At 45.1% G+C, this 10,922-nt stretch overlaps 2 protein-coding genes across 2 annotated transcripts; one reads left to right on the top strand and one right to left on the bottom strand.

Annotated features, from left to right (window-relative positions):
- Positions 1-239: 239 nt before the first annotated feature.
- On the top strand, positions 240-605 carry LOC112164358 (protein WUSCHEL). Its single transcript, XM_024300564.1, has one exon. The coding sequence runs from the start codon at positions 240-242 to the stop codon at positions 603-605; it is 366 nt and encodes a 121-aa protein (XP_024156332.1).
- A 442-nt stretch (positions 606-1,047) lies between these two features.
- LOC112164357 lies at positions 1,048-2,370 on the bottom strand. The gene is made up of 3 exons (XM_024300563.1): positions 2,217-2,370; positions 1,696-1,877; positions 1,048-1,536 (listed from the first exon to the last, which is right to left on the bottom strand). The coding sequence occupies exons 1-3, from the start codon at positions 2,368-2,370 to the stop codon at positions 1,048-1,050; spliced, it is 825 nt and encodes a 274-aa protein (XP_024156331.1).
- Positions 2,371-10,922: the final 8,552 nt, after the last annotated feature.

The raw sequence follows: 10,922 nt of genomic DNA, 5'->3' as shown, positions 1-10,922 counted from the left end.
GAATCAAATATCATTTTGCTTCTCTCTACTCTCTCTCTCTCTGAGCTTCATCTTCCTCAGGTTAGGGTTTTGTTTCTTCGCCATTGTTGCTTAATTTCAAGCTTCTATGATCATATACTACAATTTTAGCAGATGTATTTCAATTCTCGCATTCTCTTAATCCATCACCAATGGAACCACAAACCCAGTAACCAACCGAGGATGGAGGAAGCAACCAAGCAGCCGGGAGTAATGCTAACATGCTTTGCAGGCAGAGTAGTACCGGGTGGGCTCCCACTTATGATCAGATAAGAATCCTCAAGGAGCTTTACTATAACGAGGGAGTTAGGTCCCCAACTGTAGAACAGATTCAAAGGGTCTCTCTCCAGCTGAAACAGTACGGAAAGATCGAGAGCAAGAACATCTTTTATTGGTTCGAGAACCAAAGGGCTCGAGAGAAGCAGAAGAAGAAGATCACTTCGGATGTTCATGTGCCCATGAAAAGATCAAGGCTTGTCGGTAATGGTAATGGTTCTAATTGGAAACCTGAGGATCAATATATTAACTTCGGATCTTCTGCATCTGCTTCTGCTTCTTCAGCTGGTGTGATGATTGCTTTTAACTAGCAAATGGGGAACTATGGTGGTTATGGATCTATGAACTTGGAGATTGAAACCCTTCCTTTGTTCCCCATGCACGGTGAGGACATCTTTGGCAACATGAACACTACTTCCGAGGGAGGTGGCGGCTACAACGATGGCTCTCACATTTCCCTTGAGCTCAACCTCAACTCCTACGGCTCGACCCTATTTTCCAGCGAAGGTGTTTTCTCTGCGATTGGAGAGACAAAGCTGTAAAAAATTTCTGGAGCCGCTAACTCGACTTAGTATTGTAAGAATTTTCCGAAGCTGCTGACTCAGCTTAGTATAGTGTAGTGTTGGCCCCCTAGTGTTACTAGGCGTAGCGAAGAAACGATTATTGGCCTAAAAAACAAGCCTTCATGAATGGGCTTCGCGAGTGTAGGAACACTAGAATTGCCCCGCTTGTCTTATGAGAAGAAATTGTCTACTACTCATCCAAGTCCCAGACATTAGGAAAATATTTCTTCAAGTATCTGTCATTGATAGGGTTATAATGGATATCTCCATCCAGGTCCTTGAGATGAAAAGCTCCTTTCGCTAAGATTTTATAGATGATGTACGGGCCTTCCCATCGTGGAATCCATTTGCCGCGACTATGTAATTTTTCTCCAAGCGGGAGAACTGCTTTCCAAACCAACTCTCCTTCGCTGTAACTCCTTCCACACGTCCGCTTGTCATAGGCGCGAGCGACTCGTTGCTTTTCCATGACCAAACTATCTAAAGCCTCCAAGCGCTTTTCGCTAAGATCTTCATGTTCCTGCCACATAGCCTGAATGTAATCTTCTCCAATGAGATGATGTTGCTCTAGAACTCGTAATGATTGGATGTTGACTTCTAATAGTAGGACTGCATCATGGCCAAACATCAAAGCATAAGGTATTGTCGCGGTGGGATTCTTCTTAGATGTGCAGTAGGCCTAAAGAGTTTCATAAAGTGTCTCATGCCACTGTCGTGGATTAGCTTCTAACATTTTCCTCAGCAAATTGATAATGATCTTGTTGCTGGCCTCCGCTTGACCGTTAGACTGAGCATAATATAGACTGAAATGGACGAACTGTATTCCCCATTCTCTTACCAGTTTATCAACTTCACCACCTATGAAAGCTGCCCCCCAGTCCGAAACAAAAACTTCTGGGATCCCAAATCTGCAGATGATGTTTCTGAATAGGAATTGTCTCAACGTGCCACCAGATGCTTCCTTCAAAGGTTCTGCTTCAACCCACTTTGGAAAGAAATCAGTCGCGATGATGATGAACTCTTGTTGAAGTGATGAATGTAGGTGAATCATCCCAATTAAATCCAGCGCCTATCCTCTTGAGGGCCAAGGCTTTATAATGGGCTGCATTGGAATATTAGGGACATGCTAGACCGGCCCATGAGCTTGGCAGTCCAAACAACCTTTAGTGAACGAGATACAATCCTTCAAGATACTGGGCCAAAAATATCTATGTCGTATGAGCAACCATCGCATCTTTGGACCTACTTGGTGAGCGCCACAAATGCCAGAATGAACTTTGCACATGAGTTGTTTCGTTTCGCGGCCATAAACACATTTGAAATCCACGCTATCTTCTCCTCGTCTGCGAAGTTCATTACCTCTGAGGAAGTAGTTGAGGGCAAGATAGCGAATCCTTCTATCCGTGGTCTGATCAGGATACTTGAGATAATTGATCAAAGGGATGCGCCAATCCACGTCAATGGATTCCAAGGTCGCGACTGAGGTATCGTATGGAGGATCTCTTCTCGCCATCCATGAAGGAAGCGTGCGACGCTCGACTTTAAGGATTCTTTCCCGCACTCCATATCTCAATGTCACCCCTGTTGCCAGCTGGGCTAACTCGTCTACGACAAAATTTCACTCGAGAGGAATGTGCTCAAGATGTACGTTATCAAACTGGTCCAATAGTTCTAATGTCCTGTTCCAATAAGGGACCAACGTGAAGCTATTGTATCTGAACTCATTGCACAACTGATTGATAACCAAGAGAGAATCACCAAGTATTTGTACATCTCTGATTCCCATTTCTAGCAGTACTTCTAGGCTTATGATTAAGGCCTCATATTCTGCCTGGTTGTTGGTACATTAAAACTCCAACTGGAAAGAGTATGATAAGTGATGTTCAGCCGGGTTCTCCAAGACAACCCCTACTCCTGCTAGCTTATCCGTTCTTGACCCGTCAAAATATAACACCCAGGGCTGGAGTGAGACTGTCGCTTGATACAGCGCGGCGTACTCTGGCAAGCATGCTAAATCCGGGTGATCTAAAGTTGTGGCAGCGACCTCTAAATCTCTAACCGCGGGGACATCCAGCATAGGGTGATGTGCCAGAAAGTCCGCGATGGCTTGCCCCTTTACTGCTTTCTGTGGCATATACTGTAGCGAGAATTCTGATAAGGTGAGCACCCACTTACTAATACGGCCTCTCAAGATAGGTCGCGATAGCATATACTTGACTAGATCGGTTTGAGCAATGATGCAAGTAGTAAAGGACAACATGTAATGCCGCAACTTGCATGCTGAGAAGTATAATGTAAGACACAGCTTTTCCATTGGAGTGTACCTTATTTCATAATCTGTGAGTGTCCTACTAAGGTAAAAGATGGCATGTTCGACACCTTCTTCATCATCCTATGCGAGGAAGCTGCCAATGGAAGCCTCAGCTATTGAAACATACAAATTTAAAGGAAATCCCGCTCTAAGAAGAACAAGCACTGGCGGGCTCGCCAAATAGGCCTTGATTTTATCGAAAGCCTCTTGATTTTTAGGTTCCCACACAAACTCATTCTGTCCTTACAACTTCAGCAGTGGGGAAAATGTCTGGATTTTTCTGAAGAGTTAGAAATGAATCGTCGCAAAAAGTTTATCTTACCTAGTAGTCGCTGTAACTCTTTCTTCGTTCACGAGGGAGATGCATTGATGACCACGTTTGCCTTATCCTCAGGGACCTCAATGCCCCTTTGATGGACAATGAATCCCAAGAAATCGCCTGCCTGAACTCCAAACACGCATTTGGCGAGATTCATCTTGAGCTTGTGTAACCGCATGCGCTCGAAAACTTTCTGAAATCCGTGATGTCATCTCCTCTCTTCTTAGACTTCACGAAGACATCATCAATGTAAACCTCTAAGATCTTCCCAAGTATGTCGTGGAAGATCAGGTTCATGGCTCTCTGATATGTTGCTCCGGTATTCTTCAATCCAAAAGGCATGACCACATATTCAAAAACTCCCGCGAACCCAGGGTAGTGGAATGCGGTCTTGTGTCTATCTTCTTCCGCGACCGGAATCTGTGATATCTCGTTGTGCCGTCCATGAAAGACAATAGTTCGTGCCCTGCAACTACGTCTACCAACATGTCCACAACCAGCATGGGGTAGACGACTTTAGTTGTAGCCAAATTAAGGTCTCTGTAATCCACGCAGACCCTATTCTTGCCATTCTTCTTGCGAACATGCACTATATTGGACAGCCACTTATTGTACTTGGATACCCTGATAATGCCCGACTTGTGCATCTTTTCGACTTCCTCTTTGACCAGAACTTGGGTTTCTGAGTTCATTCTTTGTAGCTCTTGCTTCACAGGCCTCTTATCAGGCAGCGTTGGTAGTTGGTGGCATACCAAGTCTGGTGATAGGCTTGACATGTCTTCGTATTTTTCCGCGAAGCAGTCCTTGAATTCTAGCAATAAGTCGACGAGCCTCTGTTTTTTGCTAGGCTCTAAGTAAGCACTGATAGCCACTTCTATAGGCTCATCAGTTGTTCCCAGATTGACTTTTTCAGTGGGTCCCTAACCTTCAGAAGTGTGTCATCCAATGCCGCTGGAACAAGCTGAATCTCTTCTTCCTCCTCTTCTTGGTCAGTGAACTCTTCATTAACAATTTCTAAGGTCGCGACTCGATCATAGGCCTCTTTTTCCACCAAGTATGAGGATAGCCTCTTGTCCAAGGAATGGAAGGCCTCTATCCCTTCCTCTGGAAGGTCGTAATCCATTAATTACCCATTGCGTGGGGCACAACATGGCCGGGCCTCGCTAGGTCTTCTTTTGCGAGCGTGAGCCCCCACTGTGCCAACTCAGAAGCCGTCACCCCTGTGGAGCGGCCCTTGTTGTCGATGTTACTGACTTGCAATGGAGTAATTGGCTCAAAATAGTACATGACATCTACGTAATTCGCGGAAACAGGGAAAGGGCGAGGGTCTGCTTTAATTATCTCAGCCTTATCTGTCATCCTGTTCTACATGATCAGCTTTTAGTGGAGTGTTGACGGAACACAATAGCTCCGATGAATCCAATCTCTTCCTGGGATGGCACTATAGGCCGCGTAACAATCTGTAATGAAGAACGCATAAACACCTTCGGCGGGACCCACCTTGATTTTAGGAACAGTAAACCTAACGTCTTAGTTACTGTGCCCGCAAAGTTCTTCAATGTGAGAGAGGTAGACTGGATCTTCTCCTTCTTGATTCCCAAAAGCTGCATGGTCCTTGTAGTAATGACATTCATAGCCGCGCCGGTATCAACCATTATCTTGCTGACCTTAGTCCCATTAATTTCCACTGTGATATACAAAGGCCGCATGTGTTTCACCATGGCGGGTGTGGGTCTTGTGAAGCTCATGAAGAAACCCTTGTTGTTAGTAGCTTCAGTCTCAAGAAACACTGCTTCTTTCACCGGCGTTGTTGCGGCTGAAGTGATCTACAACTGCTGTTCTCCAATCGTGTCATCTTCTACACATTCCTGCGCAGAGACTTGTAAGGCATACTTAGCAGGAAGCACATAAACCATATTGCAAGAGGTATCCACCATTTCTGTTTCGTCCATGTCATCATCAAGATTGAGCTTGGGTTCATCTGTTGGGATTTCGGCGTTGAATTGTTTAACCATGAAAGCAACCAATGATTCCTCTGCGGGGATCACCGCCTTGGCTTGTTCGTGCTCCTGTACCATGGGAACCTGGTTCAGCGACTCTGAAATTTATTTCGTCGCTGGCACTTCCTATGGGAGAACGACCACCAAGCTTTGAACTTTCTTAGGTCTCCACTACAAGGTGTCTGAGGCGTTATCCTTGCCCCCCAGCCTCTCAAAAACTGAGGACTTGGTTTCAAGCTGGTCGTGAAACAACCTGCGTCGGATGTTTAGACACCTATTTGGAGAACTTTCCTTCCTAACAGGCGGGAGTGTCTTTTCTTTGGTGATCCTACAGATGACGCTGGGCTTAGACGCCCTTGATACTGAGCTTACTTGCTTCTGAAAGCTGCGGGGAGCCACTAAAGGCTTAGCAGCTAGCGCCTCCATCTCCTTCTGATATTGCTCAGGAGACTTAACCAATTGCGATTGCTTGATTAAACCCTGATCTAGAGCCTCTAATGTTCGCTTGGCTTCTCCAAACCTGCATTGTAACTTCCTTTTCTTAGAAGGGCTGATTTCTACCACCTTCCTTTTTTCTCGGGTGTACCACTTACCTTCCTTGAGAGAAGACTTTGAAGACGGCAGTATGTATGGTTTGGTCCAAACATCGCTTTTAGGCTTCCCCACCTGTTTTCGTTCAATCACAGCTGCCCTTAACTTATTAAACAAGTTGGAATCCTTTGGGGATGATGGCAGTTCTATCTTGTCTCTCGCTCTTGAGCTGGAAGGCAAATAGTTTCGCCCCGGCGAAGCCCACTTAATTGGCGGAAGAGAGCCAAAATGAAATGTCTGCTCGTCCTCTTCATGTGACACCTGGATGTCACATTCCTCCTTGCATCGCGAACATAAGACCACTGATGCGGCTTTGCTGACAGGTCTGCCCCTTTTCTTTGTGGGACCTGTTCCTCATCATTCTTTTCTTCTTGACCTTTGGTTGTCAGGTCCAGGGTTGGCCTCCTCTGGCTCTTCTTAGTCCAAGCTACATCAACCATATTGACTCTGGTGTCAAGGAAGGGATTCAAATCAACCAATGCTGCTGCGGTCGCCTGATTCTCTACCTGCAGACTACGATTATTGAGCCATACCTGAATCTGGTCCTTTAGCTTGACACAGTCAGCCGTGTTGTGGTTCCACAGATTATGGAATTTGCAATACTTTTTTCCTTTTAGCTAATCGGGGCGAGGAAAGGGTCCAAAGTCAGTCTTTACCATCTTCGCGGCTATCATTTCATCTAATATCTCATGCGCTTTATTGGCGTCATAGGTATACGTCGCGAACTCAGGTTTGGTGAAGGCTACGGACTTGAGCTTGACTGGTTCCTTGGTTATTTTCAACTGCTTCAAGGCGGGGTTCTTTCTTCCTGTTAATTCTAAAGCGGAAACATCATTCTCCTCTTCCTCATCGTCATCTTGGAAAACCTCTTCGCCTTGATAATAAGGATCATAAGTGGTTGGCTGGTAGTTCAGGGCAGCCATCGTACGGTGTTTGCTAGGCACATAAGTTCCTTTGGACGCATTCTTCCTAGCATTCCTTTCTCTGAGGAGATGCTCGAAGCTACCTACCTCAGTAATGAGGTCGCCCATTGACTGTATCATGCTACCATGCTGCTTCTTTAGCTGGCGTTGCTCCAAGCCCTTGATTGCCAGCTTAACCAATTCTCTTTCTGGCAGAACCATGTTCAGTTTAGCCTTTTGAATATGGAACCTTTGGAGATAAGCAACTGCAGATTCAATAGGCTGTTGGGACATCTGGGTAAGGGAAGCCAAATCGACCTCAGGCTCTATAGCTCCGAAAGTCTCTCTAAAGAGTTTCTCCATTGCTGGCCAATTTGCCACCGACCTTGGGCGAAGTTTAGAGAACCATGTAAAAGAAGCTCCAGACAGAGAAGTGCCAAAGATTTTACACTTGAGGCTGTCATCATTCTGGTACTGGCCGCATTGCACCTTGAACCTGGCTAGATGAGTTGCCGCATTCTCGGTGTCTTCCCCTGAAAAGGTAGAAAATATGATATTCTTATAGCCTCTGGGGAAAGGTGCAAGCATGATGTGTGGCGGGAAAGGCTCCTCATAAACCGATCGAGGTGGGCCCTAGGGTTAGCCAATCTAATCATCTCCTCCACCTCATCACGTCGCACATGACCTGGGCTAGGAAGAGGAGGTGCAGCCACCATCTGATGGGTCGTTTGCAAAGGAGGCACCGCGTGGCTGGTAGTCGCTGTTCCATCTCCCAGGTGAACGACCTGGGTAATATTGGGCTGTTGAAGAGGAATTCCTAGTGTGGACACATCCTTGGCCAAAGTAGTGATCTTGATCGGAGTGCCAGTATGATCAATCCCGCAGTAATTCCCTGGGAGCTCTTGGTAAACATTCTCTGCCCCATCACCATCATATTGAGCAAACATAATGGGATCAGCCAGGCTGCTGTCACCGAATTTCATATTTTTGCTCTTTTGTCCAGCCGGTGGTGTGGCCTTGTCTTTATCGCCGATCCCCAATGCTCTTTCTTTGGCTTTGATAGACGCGGCTGTGGCAGTAGTAGATGGTGTAGTATTACTGCTGCTGACCTTGTCGCGAGCATTCGGTGGTACATACTTGCCTGTTCCAGCAGGTTGACCAAGAGAACCCAGGATGGCATTGGGATCTCCCAATGCTTTCTTCAAAACCTCCTTGGCCTGTTCCAATTCAGCTCTCTGCACGGCAACTTGGGTCGCAAGATTGGACCCATCTTTTCTCATAGTCGCGATGTCCGTTGCGATGTGTTTGTTCTGGGCGGCCTGGTCATTAATCAGGGTCACGAGCTGATCGTGGTTCGCTTGGCTTCGCTGAGACATGCTATCCAAATGCCCCTGCGTTTGCTGCAATCCTTGCCCTAGGGTTTGGACCTGATTAACAAGGTCGTCAATCTTTCGTTGCTCTTCCTCGAGCCCTTTGCTTGTCTTTTCATAGTACGATGCATTGTTCTGCTAGAAGATGGCAAGCTTCTCCTCTATGCTCGCATTCGGTGGGATAGGAATGGGCACGAAGCCATCAAAGAAGATTTCGCCTCCCAACACCTGAGTAGTGAGTAGCGTTGGATGTATTACCAGTCCCAGCGGGCTGGATAATAGAATCATTGTTGCCCTCAGTGGTGGGCTGTTGACTTCCTCCCTGTTTGATTGACATGTCAGATGACGGTGAGTGGAGAGAAAATCTTCGGATTACATGTTCGTCACAAAGACCATGACAGTCTGCACGAAAGTGCGGGTTGTAACTGGAGGTCTTGTGTTTCGGGCAGTTAACGTAAACCTTTTAATAAGGGTTTGCACTTGACTTCCCAATGGCTTCTGGATGTTTGAATTGAATAAATAGCTTAATTCAATAAGACGTTGTGAATCAAGGTTTAGAAATGCGGCCCTAAGTATAGTCACCTAGACACAAATTTTCTTTCAAAGATCCTTTTGGCAACCTTACTGAAATGGCCAGGTGAGGGAGGGCGAACAAGAGATGCAAAATCCATTTTGGCATGAGCTACTCCCACTTAGTGGTTTAGGCCCATTTACACGCACTTCTAGATTCAAGAACCTGTCATGAACGTTGTCCCCTTTCTATACACCATTTCACATAGGCTATACTTATTAAGATGAGAAAGGTCATAAGTGTGAAGACAGTTCAACAGGTGTTAATAAAAGTCGCCCTTAACCTTAAGGGACATGAACTAGGCACCAATAAGGAGTTTAGGCCAATATTAACAAAAGAGACTCCACCTACTCCGTTATGATTCACAACCCCTTACCAAGATAAAGTCCCACTGGGCGTGCTAAAATGTTTCGATCTAGTTTTGTTGCAGCTAGTTAACAGTCTCTTTTCTTGCGTGGGCGTGCCAGCACCGTTCGGGTGTGGTCATCGGGGGGTGTCCCTTGACCTGACTTCTTTTAAGCGATTGTGGATGAGGAGAGCACCAACCTCGTCATGGGATTCTTTGTGCCTCGTGGTGAAGACTTTTGCTGAGCTTCTTCAAAATCACAATCGATACTCAACGTCGTAGATCGAGCAGAGCGAAAACCACTGGGAAGTGAGGAGAACTTGCTAAAGCGTGACTTTAGCTTGGCTGGTTTGCGAGGGCGTTACCCTTGCTTGGTTGGTTCCGTAACCGTTGTGGTCGTGGTACTACAGTCTGCTCCTAAGGAGACTAGGACCAAAGTACATTGATAGAGGATTTGATGGCACTGACAGTCGGCTCCTGAGGATTCTAGGACTGAAGTGTGGTCACCGGTAAGGGAAGGAGAAGGGTTTCTCTTGGAGAGGCTTGGATAATCATAGAGATTGTTGTTGATGAATTATGTGTTGTGTTGTTTCATTGTAACCTCTATTTATAGGCTACCATGCCAAAGTGGTTGGCCTTAAACAAATGATAGTGGAGCACTTATTGGAGATAATGGAGCACTAAATGAGATTGAAAATGATGAGTTTTGGAGTGATTTTGAGTCACTTTCTGCTCCTTTATTTCTTCAATTATATCTCCATCAAGAATTCAGAATGGGCCTTCGACTTCTTCATATGAAAGATCCACCATGAGTGTTGATCATTCTGGTAAAATTTCAGAGCTTAATTCCTTATGGTTGGGCCGGAAATACCGCTGGACTCCTTGCAGTTCCGGTTTTCTAGTTTTGTCTTTCAGAAAACTGGACCAAGGAAATGAAGGTTTTTCACTCTAAACTAGCTCTTCAACTATTCATAAGAAATGATATTTGGGATGTCTAGAATGAATTTGGAAAGTTTTAGCTCATTTGGATTTCATTTGGTTAGTCTACTGTCCCTCTTTCCTTGTTTAGCTCGGTTTCTCCTAGTCGAAGTAGGAAAATGTGCTAAAGTTGACTTTTCATTTCCATGCTTCCATCATTTCTTTTTCTTGCAACTTGCATAATCTTCCATAATTCTGCAGATAGTATTATTTAGCCTCTAAATAATATATCTTGAATTTGTATACAATATATAGCTTGAGTCACTGATATTAGCTCAATTTCTCCAAGACATGCCTTGTCAGGCCCAAATGCTCATTTTGGGTTCAAACAATGTCATTTTAACAAGTAAGAATAAAGTCTTCAATTTCACCTCGCTTTAAACTCTACGTTTTCCGCCAACTCTTGCCATTTCATTTTGTTTTCTTTTTAGTTAAATTGCCTTGTGTCTCTTTAGGACATGAGTTAAGCTTGCTTAGCTTATGCTTCTAAAGGTTCGCGGCACTGTAACGTAACCAATTTGGAGAAGTGCAAAATTGGGGCATTACAGAATACCCACTAAAACACACTTTTTTTTTTTATTTTGAGTAAAAATGGTGACATTCAGACAACATATTAATGTTTTTTAGCTCAAGATAGAAATATACCTATAATATGCATTCATCTAAAGCCTAAAAGG

The sequence above is a fragment of the Rosa chinensis genome, chromosome 5, assembly GCF_002994745.2.
Source record: "Rosa chinensis cultivar Old Blush chromosome 5, RchiOBHm-V2, whole genome shotgun sequence".
Taxonomy (NCBI): Eukaryota; Viridiplantae; Streptophyta; class Magnoliopsida; order Rosales; family Rosaceae; genus Rosa; species Rosa chinensis.
The sequence above is the reverse complement of the archived record's forward strand: the minus strand, read 5'-3'. Positions and strand labels throughout refer to the sequence as shown.